Below are 14,563 nucleotides of genomic sequence, written 5' to 3' on the forward strand. Positions count from 1 at the left end.
TTAGAGTTGGGACACAAGTCCTACAACTGTAAGGGCCCAGACCGTAGCAACCTGTGTCGTCGTTGTGGAGAGGAAGGGCACAAGGCGCAGAAATGTGATAAAGCAGCAAAGTGCCTCATCTGCACCGGCAAAAATCAAGCCTGTAATCACGTTATGGGTGGATCTTCGTATCCCATCGGAGAGACAAACAAGAAAAAGCCGTGCACAGCTGAATTTTAATCACTGTGCAACTGCCCGTCTGCTGCCACAGCAGTCGGTCTCGCCTTCCTGTCCGATCTGTGCAACGTCCCTGTCGATAACGGCAACTGGGTGGCGGAAGGGTCTAGGATGGCGAATATTTGCACGACGGGACGGTAAACGATCCAAGAGGTGGTACACTCTGCTGAGGGTGTCGCGATAACCAAGATCAATGGTGTGTTCTATTGTAGCTGCTATGCCCCACTGCTATGCCCCACCCCACTGCGAGTTAGGGGACCTGCCTAGGATGTGGTGGGGTTTGACAGTGGGCTCTGTTAAACTTCTACAAAAAGCTGCATGTATCCGTAAGCAGGTCCTATCAAAGCGACCGTGCGCCGCTCAAAGCACACTAGCCCAACCCAGTGGCATCGACAACGGCAAGGTCAACGGACACGAGCGGAAATCGAGATATACAACGAACCTAGGGCTGACAGTTGTGTCATTCCACTCCTTGAGTAAAGCCGGGTGACACCGTCTTGAAATGGCGGGTGGGCTAATGCCACAGCTGCCTTCCGTCCCGTAAAACCGTGGCAGGCCTTGGGGCACGCCGTCCCAATCCAGCCGTCTGGCTTAACCAACCAGATGGGAGTAGGACCAGTTGATTCCTTCCTGGCTTACGCCGATCCGGCTCTGAACACCGAGGTGTCAACCCCGCATGGCCTCACTGCATCTGCAAAGATAACCATGGGATCAAGAAGGCGACTATTCCAGTTGGGTTCGAGGGCAGCCCTAAGGGGACCCAACAAACATGAATTAAGCTATAGTAAACAATCAAGCATCGGCAGTCACCCCCTTCGCAAGGAAAGGTTTGGAGAGATCTCCACCCAACGCGACGGGAGCGAGAGAAATAGGGACGAAGAACCCGAGCAGCGAAGTAGTCGTCGTGGAGCGATAACGATACGCCAATAGTCGATAAGCAGCAGCACAATGCAGTGGAGATAGGGTCGAGTGGCATCCTGCCGAGCTTGACCGTCGTCATGGTGCAACTCGATGACATTATCGACTTCACCAATGAACGGGGCAATATGTCGAGGGAGCTGAAGCTGAAATTGCTTAAGCTTCGCAATTTGGTTCTTGCTGCCAAGCAAGAACAGGAAGTGCTTGCGGCCAGGCTGGAAGGCTGTGGTAAAGCGGAGAAGAGTGCACAGACTGCTCCCTTCTCCTTCCATAGTACCACAACCATGGCACAGGAGGCGTTAGATTTTGCCCTCAGAGACAGAGCGGTAGAGAGGAGAACAGATAAGCGAGCCAGGGACTCGCCTGGCATTAAGCGCTTTAAACAGAACGCAAAAAGGCGTCGGGAGAGCGCAAATCAGAAGAGCGGGCCCACGGAAGTTGCAAACAGGGGAGAACGGCGTAAGAAGAAAGCGAGGACGAAACGAGCCAGTCGGCCACCGGAGGAGGGAAGCCAACCTGACCAAGACAACCTGCGGTCGGACGGTCCCTGGCAAACGGTAGTAAATAAACCGAAGGTGAAAGCGGCAATCACGCGCCCGGCGAGAGCCAGACAGAAGGGTGAAGCACTTCTCATTAAAACAGAGAAAGAGCGCTACGCCGACGTGCTCAAGGCGATGCGCAGCGCCGAGAAACTGGCGGACCTTGGTAAAGAGGTTTGTAGCATAAGGCGGACGAGAGCGGGCGAGATGATCCTTGTCTTAAGGAAGGGCTCACAGGCGAATGGTACCTCATATGGAGCGCTAGCCCAGGAAGTCCTAGGCGAGAGCGTAGAAGTGAGGGCTCTACACGACGAAGTGACTCTCCAATGCAAGCAGCTGGACGAGGTCACGACATCGGAAGAGATCGCCTCGGCCATCAAGGACCAAGGTGGAGTGGTGGTAGCAAATGCGTCCATCCGTCTGCGAAGAGGACCGCAGGGGACGCAGATTGCCACGGTGAAGTTACCGGCCATCGACGCTAACAAGGTGATCAAAGTTGGTAAGCTGAAAGTTGGCTGGTCAGTATGTCCAGTCAGCCTCTACCAACCACCGGTAGTCGACAAGTGCTTCCGCTGCCTCGAACCGGGACACAAATCGTGGGCGTGCAAAGGGCCGGATAGGAGTAACCTATGTAGGCGATGCGGCGAAGAAGGCCATAAGGCGCACACGTGCGAGAAAGCACCATCGTGTACGCTATGCGCGAGCAGGAAGCAGGAACATAACCACGCTATGGGTGGACCTGCGTGCCCGTTGAGTGGTTATACGAGGAAGCCGTGCAAGTAACGCAGCTCAACCTCAACCATTGTGCGGCCGCCCAGCAGTTGCTGTGGCAGTCGGTAGTAGAAGCGAGAACGGACGTCGCTATCTTGTCGGACCCGTACCGCATCCCCGCGGATAATGGGAACTGGGTAGCGGATAGATCCAAATCAGCGGCGATTTGTACGACGGGAAGATACCCGATCCAGGAAGTGCTGAACACAAGAGCGGAGGGTACTGTTATAGCGAAAATAAATGGAGTGTACTACTGCAGCTGCTACGCCCCACCAAGGTGGCCGATAGAACAATTCACCGAGATGGTCGATCGGCTAACATCAGACCTAGTGGGTAGCAAGCCAGTAGTAATTGCAGGAGACTTCAATGCGTGGGCGATAGAGTGGGGAAGTCGCTTTACTAACCGGAGAGGGCAAACGCTGCTAGAGGCTTTCGCCAAGCTGGATGTCGTGCTGTGCAACGAAGGCTCCAAAAGTACCTTCCAGCGAAACGGAGGAGGGAGGAACGCATCGAGCAATTCAAAGCAGCGAGACTGGCTCTAAACAAGGCCATCAAAGAAAGCAAGAAAGCCTGCTTCGACAGACTGTGCCAGAGCGCCAACTCGAACCCATGGGGAGACGCCTATCGGGTGGTGATGGCCAAAACAAGAGGAGCACTGGCTCCTCCCGAGCGATGTCCAACGAGGCTGAAGACTATAATCGAGGCACTATTCCCGCACCACGGCCCAACCCACTGGCCGCCAGCAGCGAGGGTAGCAAATGATGAAGCGGTGGAGAGGGTGACGGTAGAAGAGATATTGACGGTGGCAAAGTCCCTCGACCCGAGTAAAGCACCTGGTCCGGACGGGATCCCGAATATGGCATTGAAGGCAGCCATAACGACTAACCCGAACATGTTTAGGTTGGCCATGCAGAAGTGTCTGGACGAGAGGACATTCCCGGATATATGGAAGAGACAGCGTTTGGTCCTGTTACCGAAACCTGGCAAGCCACCAGGAGACCCCTCAGCGTACAGACCAATCTGTCTTATAGACACGGTAGGGAAGCTACTGGAGAAGTTGATCCTGAACAGACTGTCGCCGTACGTCGAGGAGGTAGGAGGATTATCGAGCGAGCAATTCGGCTTTCGGAGAGGAAGGTCTACTCTGGGTGCCATTAAATCGGTGGTTGACACTGCAAAGGTCGCCATCGAATGCAAGCGGCGCGGTATACGTTACTGCGCAGTAATAACACTCGACGTGCGGAATGCATTCAACAGTGCGTGCTGGATTGAGATCACGAACTCGTTGCTTCGGCTGGGAGTACCGATAGGGCTGTAGATGATTCTGGGAAGCTACTTCCAGAATCGAGTATTGATCTACGAATCAGACGAGGGCTTGGTTAGCGCCCCCATCACGGCAGGCGTCCCGCAGGGATCAATTTTGGGTCCATTACTGTGGAACGTGATGTACGATGGCGTGCTGCGGTTGAAGCTCCCGCCAGGAGTCAAGTTAGTGGGATTCGCCGATGACGTAACCATGACCGTGTACGGAGAATCCGTCGAAGAGGTCGAATTGACTGCAGCCTATTCGATCAGCCTAGTGGAGGAATGGTTGCGCAGCAAGAAGCTACAGTTGGCGCATCATAAAACGGAGATGATAGTCGTTAACAATCGGAAATCGGTTCAGGAGGCGACAATTAGAGTCGGCGGCTGCGACATCTTCACCAAGAGATCTCTTAAACAGTTGGGGTGATGCTCGACGATAAGTTGAGCTTTAAAGTCATGTCGACTACGCCTGCCAGCGCGCGTCGACGGCGATAGCGGCACTATCGAGGATGATGGCGAACAACTCTAGGGTGTGCTCCAGCAAGCGCAAGCTGCTGGCAAGCGTGGCGGTTTCAATACTACGATACGGAGGACCAGCTTGGGTGTCAGCGTTGAGCGTAAACTGCAACGCGCGAAAGCTGGAGAGTACTCATAGGCTAATGTGCCTGAGAGTTATCAGCGCATATCGCACCGTATCTCGCGAAGCGGCATGTGTACTCGCGGGCATGATGCCTATCAAACTGGTGGTAGAGGAAGACGAGGAGTGCTACGCCCTCAGGGGCACCGATAACGCTCGAAGGAATATAAAGGCAGCAACGGTAGCCAAATGGCAGAGAGAGTGGGACAACTCGCCTAAGGGAAGGTGGACCCATCGCTTAGTCCCAAGTGTGTCGGCATGGATTAGCAGACCTCATGGGGAGCTAAACTTTGGCTTGACCCAGTTCTTAACAGGCCATGGATGCTTCAAGTGGTACCTACACAGGTTTGGTCACGCGGCTTCTCCCACCTGTCCGCAATGCCCAGACGTGACAGAAACGGCTGAACACATCCTGTTCACATGTCCTCGGTTCGAAACGGAGAGGAGTGCGATGTTGGGGGCATGCGGAACGGACACCAACACCGATAACATCGTCATAAAAATGTGCCAGAACCCAGAACAGTGGAGAGCGGTTGCAAGAGCGACGTCCAGGATAGCCGACATCCTGCAACGAAGTTGGCGCATAGAGCAGCAGCAGGCAGCCGTTACGGATAGCGGACCATGAGTCGTGGAAGTCGTGAATATATATGTCGATAATGGATGGGAACGACAGCGTCGCAACTGTATTCAGCTTGCGGCGAGCGCGTAGCCGCAGAACGTGGCGAAACGGCCGGGTTCGGAGGAGCTCCCGCTTTCGGGGAACTTCTCGTCGGAGTAGGTTAGATCCGCCGTCGGGGACTATCCGAGTCGTTCGCGATCGCGACCGAGGCGGGAGCTAAATGGCTCAATGAATAAGGTGAGAGCTGAATGGCTCAAGGCAAATGAAACTCGGTTATCGGAGTAGGCTAGGTCCACCGCCGGGGATCAGCTGAGTAGACCGTGGCGTGCGAATGTACCGGCTTCGGGTCGTCGGGGCACCATTGAACTGGAAGTTATCTCCACCCGGAATCTTTGGATTGACCTCGGCACTCGCCCGGTCACCCGTTGAGACGGGTCGTCGGTTACGGGGTAGCTTCCGACGTCGGGGAACTCCCTGTCGGAGTAGGATTGATCCACCGCCGGGGACTATCCGAGTAGTCCGCGACCAAGATGAGAGCTGAATGGCTCATCGGTTAAGCAAGAAGCTGAAAGGCGCAGTTCATGGGAAATCGGTTAATCGGAGTAGGCTAGGTCCACCGCCGGGGACCAGTTGAGTAGATCGTGCCGCGTGAATGCACCTGCTTCGGGTCGTCAGGGCACCACTGAACCGGAAGCTATCTCCACCCGGAATCTTTGGCCTGACCTCGGCACTCGTCCGGTCACCCGTTGAAGTGAGAATGTGCGTAGGACTTGAGCGGATCTATGAACATGCATACCAGGTGAATGTGTAGTGTTGGTAATGTAACAGCCATCCACGAATGCGGGTCGTCGGTATCGGGGGAGCTTCCGCCGCCGGGGGACTCCCCGTCGGAGTAGGGTAGATCCGCCGCCGGGGGACTATCTGAGTAGCTTGCGAGCACGTTGAGAGCTAAATGGCTCTAAAAATAAAAAGGAAAGTAGATGCGTTGCTGAATGGCACAAGGAAAAAAAAAAAGTAAAGGGCTTAAGGGCCCACGCTTTTGTGTGCTTGCACCAATAAGGGAGCCAAAGGGCTCAGACGTATGACAAAACATCGAAGAGAGGCACTGTGAAAGGTGTTGTTTTGGGAGGAGTACTTTTAGTACTGCTTTTCCCCACAGAAGTAATACTGAAAGGTAGTCCCGGGGGGAATTGTGCATTAGAAGAGAGGGTAACTCAAGTAACCTTCTGTTGCTTGGGTGGGTTTAGTGGGTCCGGCGGTCTGGCCTTCTGCCAACTGCGCCAACCCCACTCCCTGAGTGATAATTTCAGGTGTCTGTATGCAGATTTGCCTTCATCCCTCTATAAAAAAAAAAAAAAAAAAAAGTGGGTCGTAAGCCGGTCGTCATAGCAGGAGATTTTAACGCTTGCGGATGCGTTGGTAGCTGTCCTATCACGCGCGTGCGACGCCACCATGCCGAGAAATGGCAGACGCCCGGTATATTGGTGGTGTCTTGAGATTGCGGTCCTTCGATCAACCTGCCTCAAGCCTATACGAAGGATGCAACTTGCCCGCACCGAGGATGAAAGAGCGGACCGCCGTGAAGTGTTTCGAGCTGCGAAACTGGCCTTTAACAAGGCCATCAAGAGCAGTAAAAGAGCGTGTTTCGACAACCTATGCGAAGGAGCCAACGGGAATCCGTGGGGTGACACCTATAGGATAGTGATGGCCAAGACCAAAGGGAGCTCTTCACCCCCCGAACGGTCCCCGGATAGGTTGGCGAGGATTGTCGAGGTACTCTTCCCGTCCCGAGCCACAAATCCCTGGCATCCTGCACCGCAATAAGGCAATATGGGTGCGGCCGAAATGGTGGCTCCATCGGAGCATCGTCCAGGTCTCGTGTCCTTAGAGGACTACCGATTTAATGAGCGTTTTGTAGATTATCACTTTGGTACGGCAGCGAACTCTATTTGATCGGAGCGTCTTGCGGAGTCCAAAGTATGTACGATTTCCAGCCACTATGCGTCTCCGAATTTCTCTGCTCTTCCTCTGCCCAAGTACACAAATTCTTCTAGCACATCGATTTCGTCACCACCGATGCAAATTCGCGGTGGGTGGCTCACATTGTCTTCTCTTGAACCTCTTCCTATCATGTACTTCGTCTTCGTACAGAGTAAGTTATGCCTGAAGTATTGCGCATATAAATTTTTGGTATTATTTTTTGGTGTTTTACCTCTTATGCAAGGATATCTATTCTGGGCGTATCTTTTCTGAACGAGAGCTCTGAGGGTAACCAGTTACCTGTGGAAGCTGGAGAGCACGTACCGCTTGATGTGTCTCAGAGTGATGTCTGCCTACCGCACGATATCACACGACGCAGCCTGCATGATTGCGAGCATGATGCCAGTCGGGCTGGTCATCCGGGAAGACGAGGAGTATTTCGAGCTACGTGGCACCAGAGGAGCTCGCGAACGCATAAGGGTGACTTCGATTGCCAGATAGCAGCGCGGGTGGGATAACTCAATGGTAGGTGGACCCACCGGCTGATACCTAACATAACGAGCTGGGTGGGGAGACCCCATGGTTCACTACCATCTGACACAATTCCTGTCACGCCATGTCTGTTTCCGGCAGTACCTCCACAGGTTTGGGCACGCAGAGAACCCCGTCTGCCCTGACTACCCAGGTGGTGATGAAACTGCAGAGCTCATACTATTAGTATGTCCTCGTTTCGACGTCGTAAAAAGAGCTATGCTAGACGTTCGCTTTCGGGATGCAACCCCGGATACCCTTATCCAGAGGATGTGCCAAGCGGTGGAGAATTGGAACGCTGTTTCGAATGCAACCACTCAAATTGCCTGCAGCTTGAAGAGAATCTGGCGCGCCGAGCTGCAGTCGACAAGCATGACTAACTTGTGATTGGTTAGTTAGAGCGAAAACAGGCTGAGCGCGGGGAAGTGAATGAGAGGTTTGCACATGTCGAGGTAAGAGTGTCGCAGCGGGTGGCAACCGCAGTCGCCACCACGAGGCATGGCAGAAGAGTTAGCGCATAGGTGTGAGTATGGACTGCACATGCCGAGGTTGGAGGGTCGTAGCGTAGAACTGTTGTTACCTATCGCTATTGACACCTCGAGGCATGGCAGAGGCATCTAGGTCTGCTTCACGTGCAGGGCCGGATTTAATTCTTAATTATCAAAACCAACCTTTTTTGTACATTTTGGGGCCCCCACAACCTGTTGGCCCCGAGGTCCCCTTCCGGCTAAATCCGGCCCTGCTCACGTGGCATGTTAAAGACGAGCACCGAAGTCAGCCTCGCATGGAATGTCAGAAGTGAGAACCTAAGTAAGTCCCACATGGTGTTTCAGAGCGTGTGTCAGTAGGAGTGGGAGGATGTGGTAGAGTGAGACCCCAAATAACTTTCAGATTGGTGTGCGATGCTAAAGCGTGAATCAGGTGGTAGGGTGAGCATCCAAGTTTAGTCTCACATCGTGCGTAATTGGTGAGCACCCAAGTTAGACTCATTTGGTGCGTCAGAAAGAGTGTCATGGTGTGTCAGAGGGTATGTTAGAGAGAGCACCCAAGTAAGCCTCATACGGGATGAGTGCCTGTGTGAGCGTGAATGAGCAAGTACATTAAGTACTGCCTATCCCCCAGAAGTAATGCTGGTAGGCAGTTCTTGGGGTAATACCCTGGATTAGTAGAGAGGGTAACTCAAGTAACCTTTCGTTGCTTGGGTGGGTTTAGTGGGTCCGGCGTTCCGTCAACCCCACTCCCTGAGTGATAATTTCAGGTGTCTGTTCGCAGATTTGCCTTCTATAAAAAAAATACCATTTCACTCTCCGACTTCATCAGTTTAGCATAACATCTCTACAGGCGCCACACTTTCTGTCCTGTCCAGCAGATTTCCTGCAGCGCTACGACGTCGAAGTTGTGGGGATGTAATTCATCGTAGATTATCCAATCGCAACCTACGAAGCCTAGCGACTAGCAGTTCCATGTTCGAAGCTTCCAATCGTGATCCTTTATCCGTCGCCTAGGTCGTTGCCGATTGTATCGAGTCGTATTATCTTCTATATCGTTCGTAATGGTTGTTTTTAAAGGCGGTGTCGTCGGAGGGCCGTCGTGTCAGGCCTGTTCAGCGTCCCACCTAACACCAGGACTTGGGTATGGGCAGCTTTTTATAGAAATTTAACAGAGCCCACTGTCAAACCTCACCACATCCTAGGCAGGCACAACAACTCGCAGATGGCATTTGAAATTGTCGCATCAGTTAGGTCGATTAGACAATGGGATATTTTCAGCATCAAGTGATTTTGTCTATCAGTTCATTGTTTCAATTCCACTAATAACGAACGGTGTTAAAGCGCTAGTTGCAGTAACTTATACTAAATAATAACAAAATGTCAATCATTTAGTTAAAATTATTGCGACCAGTGCTGTAACTCCCTTATTAGTGGAAATCAAGCGCAGCCAAGGCAATCCGTTTCCCTAGTCGGTCCACAGCACTGTTTTAGTGATCCGGAGAGAGAAAGAATGGTTTTACTTAACCTCGCCCCAAGTTCTGCGGCCATCTCACGGGACATTGTTCTGCAATGCTAAATGCTTGCATTCGCCGTCATACAAATTGCTTATCTAATACGGAACCACCGTACTAGAAGACAGTGGCTCAAAACAGATGATCTACTTGACCATAGGCGTATGAGTTCTCTGCCTAGTGCAATTACGCCGCTATACACAATAATGAACTTCCAGTTAAACAAACCCGACTATTAAAAATAATACCACAGACTCAAATTTGTAAAAAAAAACAGTTCAACGACGATTTGCGATTTGGCCAACGAAACATTGTACAGAACAAAAATGTATCTTGTATAGTGTTAATTGTATAAATTAATTTCGCTTCGATTAACGATTTACGCTTTTGGAACGAAATAATTTTCCTGCAAGAATAAAACGACGCAATATGGATGAAAGCGCGATGCTTTCTTGTAGAATCGCTAACGAGTTCGTTCTCGTATGAGCATTCAATGATCAAAATTACCCATTGGACATTATATCAACACAGCCCATACATTTGCATTCAATGTCATTGAATGAAATTAAATGAATTGTGAAAATGAAAGTAAATAATTTGGCGATGATGAATACAACTTGATACCAGAGTAATAAATTTACTCACGCATTACAGACCTAAAATGTGTCTCACATTGTTTCTACAAACACATACAGTCTTTAAAGGCTTGAAGTGCAAAAATGCAACAGAAGATTAGAAGAATTAGATATTAAACTCTGATGATAACACACCATAGCAATTTACGCTACACATATTCATACTACTATCTGAGAGTAGTAAACATTTGGTTGAAGCTAAAGCAGACCAAAATATTTATAGGAGAAAATGTTTGGCCCATCTTACTGTACCATACCATGGAGCGTAAATAAGAAAATCCAATTAGTTACCCTAATCAAATTGCCTAAACTAATCCTATGTAGATATGTAAAACATAGTTTGAACCTTACCAGAATAACTTGGATCGTTCCACCAGTGCATACGCTTCTCTGTCGCCGATAAACACCTTGCACGAGTCACAGCAAAAACACTCCGGATGAAACTTGTGATCTCCAGCAACCATAACCGGACCGGAAATTATCTACAAAGAATGTTTAATCATTTGAGTGCACTCCAACAAACATATTACTGCAAACAAGAAACTCACCTGACCGCACTGTTGGCAACATTCGCCGTACTTTGTCCAGTAGTCATCCCTGCAGAACAGCAGACCTTCTTTCTCGAAATACCAGCTCGATAGATGACTATCGCACACCGAGCACCTGCGAATTGACGAATGACGCATTCGATTAACAAAGTCCGATAAGACACAGAACATAAATCGAAAAAAAAAATCGCCATACAGAACACACAGAGTCTTAATTCGATTAGAGAGCGTGTCCAATGGGAAAATACATTCAAAATTCGGTTCCTGTTTACGTTTCGCTGCTTTATTTCGTGCATCATGCGGTCATACTATTGCATCGTCTTTTTATTTTGTCCAAGTATGGCTACCGAATTTCTACATACCTACTGTCCAATGAGTAATATTCAGTGGAGAGTAGACTAGTGTCTGCATTACCTGAAGCAGTCGGCGTGCCATCTCTGCCCGAGGGCACCGATGTATTCGTCTTTTTCTATGGCATTGTAGCAGCCCGCACACGATAAATCACTTTTTCCTGCGATTGAGAAAAGAACAAACAGAAACACAAATCAGCATGTTTTGTCATAAATCAATAAAAAATGATATGTGCGAAGAAGCAACCTTCGAGGTAACAGAGGCTCTCAATCGCTGACGGAACAGATAAATTTGAATAAAATTCCTTTCAAAAGGCATAACAACAGTGCAAAAAAACATGGGCCCAAATGGCAATTGAAACAATTTAAACATTTAATATTTACCATTTCAAGATGATAAGTACTATGAGAAGTGACTTTCGACACAAATGACTGTGAGATTCCCTTATCAAAGAACTTAGTTTAAGGACCTACTCAATTAATAACTGTGGAAATATTTGATGAATGCTGATCTACGATGCGACAATGTTCCAGTTGGGGATGTAATGCCAACTAATAAAATAGAGTTTGTAAAGAACAGTATGATATATGTTTATCCAAAACGAATGTAATTATAAGCTTGATCAGATATTTTTACTAAATCCCAAAAATGTTTGACACTTCTTGAAGATTGAGAAACACTGTTCACCAGAGTAAAAAACCAGGTTGGAATTTCAAAACAAAACAATCATGCACTGGTGTTCTTCGAATGCTCGATTGATAGCGTACTTCGCTCTAGTTGAGCTTCCAAGTGAAAAGATAAATATAGTCAAAAATTTGAAGAACGTTAATGTTCTTGTTTATTCAGACAGGTATCTGCATATCGGCCCACACATAGGAGCTAGATCCTATAGCGCACTACACAGCGATCAATAGGACCGGCAGTCATCGATCGAGCACGTTTCGATTAGAACTTTCCGAAAATGATTTGCAATACAAGCAACTCGGTACTTGTGCCAGCTAGAACCGAATTGAAATCAATTCTTTTATTGGCACGGCTTCTTGAAAATGTCAAGGTCAATCGAGGATGAAAAGCGAATTTCCATTTTGTTCATGGCAATTGTAGACTGGTGGTAGCCGTTTTCACTCGAAGTCGTAGAGCCGTTTCAAAGTCACTGCCGCCATGCAGTCGCATTCCAATAGTGTGCTCTACCTATCAACAGTGGCTGCAGCTAGGGGGTTGATTGATGATTACGCATAGACATTTTTATCTTAGTCTCACCTTTAGTTAAACTAAGCAAATTTTGATGTAAGGTATTTGCCTATGATATTCGATTCAACAATTTGATGTATATAGATTTTACATTATTTCAACTCGAATTAGTGAAAATCGATTACTTTGGGAAGGGAGATTACAACGAATTGGTCAACTAATTCAATAAAAAAGTTTATATTGAGTAAAATTTTGGCCTTATTATGCGAGCAAGGCAAAGAAGAAAAATTCAAAAAATGTAAATTATAAATTCTATCATTTAAAATGCTCCTCCTATCGCAGATACCTGAAGCTGCCTCCAGTCATTTTTTCGTAATGACTGGCTTTATTTGATTTCCCATTCCGGCCCTTTGCTTTCAAACGAATGCAGTGATAAAAGGTACTCGGTTTGGTTATCCAACATATACACAACAGCACGACTCAGCGAGTACACTGGCGGTGACTCAGCCACCGCATTGGAGAAGGAAGGCAGCAATAATTTCAAAACATAGCGCATAGAATGTAGGGTGCCCCAAACCTCATATTATTTTTGATGGAAGATTTACAGTTGGGAAATTTGGGACCTTTTTTAATTGTGTCGGTTAACATTTTGCTTTTAGGTTCAAGGGAAAAACACTATGATACTTTAATATCTTAATCCCGAAGTGATCGACAACCGGTTTATTATAATAATAACGCTTTGGGAGGATTATATTGAACAATTTAAAATTATTGCACGTTATTATACTAAATTTTACAACATCAATAGTTCTTCAGTTCATATCTTACAGGTTTCGATGCGGTATCATACATCGTTTTATTAATTTATATAAAAAATACCAAAATTTCCTTGTTTTCAAATGTGACATACACATTATACTATGAATATCAAATCTTGTGAACAAGTTACACAAAATAATAACAGTCTTTACACAGATAAAACATCTACATTAAAAATGTAGCGATGTATTTTTTTCTGTGTATCGGAGTGATAACTCGACAAACAATTTGGTGGACAAATGACAAATAATGAAACAACATGAACCATGGACCAAGCTCAAGGAGGACTTCCAAGCAATTGGAGGATTCGAAAGATGCGTGCTTGGGACGATCTTCAGCGGTGTGTAGCGACGAGAAATGAGCCACAAGCTCGCCCAAGAGCGGAGAACTCAGTATCCAGAAGGTGGCAAAGTCACGACTAAATATCTACAAATGGAAGCTAAGCATCAGAATGACAAACAAAACAAACGTGAACAAATACAGTTACGTGGTTTTGAGGGGCTCTGATCAGTCCATCAAACCCAAATCGGGTACTGTCTCAAACTGAATAGGCATCACATCGTCCCCAACAGTAAATTGTTTTGGAACACCCTAATCTACTCATAAAAATAATGTTCATCGCATACACCAACACCAACAACGCAACGGGAAGACGGCCATTCTCGGAACAAATTCTTTTCCCTCGATTGAATTATTTGCTTCCGAATTTGCCGCATTCCAGCCACTGACCGCAACCAAAAACTCGATATTATTGAAGATCCATTAAAATCGACACTACTTCGGGCACATCACAATTAGAATTTGCCACATTCTGGCAAAACTTTTTTTTTTTCATCCACTTTGCATACAAAATCAGCTCTCCCACGCAATGGTCTTCATCTGTGAATTTCCCCTCGAATTTCACTTATTTTCCACCGTTTTTCGCACATCATTCACTTTCACTACCGTTTTCACCCATTTAATGGCACAATTCCGACGAAATCGTCCGTCAATATTTACCTTTCTGTCCATTTTTATCCATAGTTGCATCTTTTTTTTCTCTTGCGCTTCAACACTGATGAGAGGACTGCTGCTGCGACGCTAATAAAATTTTTGATTCGATAATCAACCAATCCGGGCGTCCGCTTGACCAACAGTACCCCCGCGCGGACCGCGTCCACCCGCACGCATCCAAAAGCGAAGCGATCCGTCAAATGGTATAGCATTTTTCGAAGAAAATAAACAAGAGATTAGGTCAACTGGACAAAGTACTTATAATATGAGGCACTAATAGATCTTGCTGGCGTCTAAATCTAAAATCTTATGAATTTTTTGTTCAGTTTCTTTCAAGCTTTCAAAATCCACGCAACAATCTATAGAAATTGTAGCAACCTGATGTATACAATCCTCATCCTCAGTAGAGTACTACCCCTCAAAAAATTTGTTTGCGTTAAGCTGTCATTTTGACACTTTGCGTTTATGTGTATCCGTTAGGACTTCTGCAAGCGGGAGAAGAACTTCC

At 47.7% G+C, this 14,563-nt stretch overlaps 1 protein-coding gene across 3 annotated transcripts in view; it reads right to left on the bottom strand.

The window, feature by feature from the left end:
- The window catches only part of LOC134219483 (LIM domain kinase 1), a 34,440-nt gene extending 20,243 nt beyond the window's left edge, over positions 1-14,197 (bottom strand). For all 3 annotated transcript variants that reach the window (XR_009981578.1, XM_062698227.1, XM_062698225.1), the window contains exons 1-4: positions 14,062-14,197; positions 11,116-11,212; positions 10,702-10,816; positions 10,505-10,635 (exon numbers count right to left, since the gene is read on the bottom strand). Coding sequence is in view for 2 of the 3 variants with exons in the window: in XM_062698227.1 (XP_062554211.1) it covers positions 10,505-10,635; positions 10,702-10,816; positions 11,116-11,212; positions 14,062-14,083 (365 nt within the window). In the remaining variant the exon portion in view is untranslated. The remainder of the gene's footprint in view (positions 1-10,504; positions 10,636-10,701; positions 10,817-11,115; positions 11,213-14,061) is intronic.
- Between the last annotated feature and the right edge of the window lie 366 nt (positions 14,198-14,563).

Source organism: Armigeres subalbatus, chromosome 3, assembly GCF_024139115.2.
Source record: "Armigeres subalbatus isolate Guangzhou_Male chromosome 3, GZ_Asu_2, whole genome shotgun sequence".
NCBI lineage: Eukaryota > Metazoa > Arthropoda > Insecta > Diptera > Culicidae > Armigeres > Armigeres subalbatus.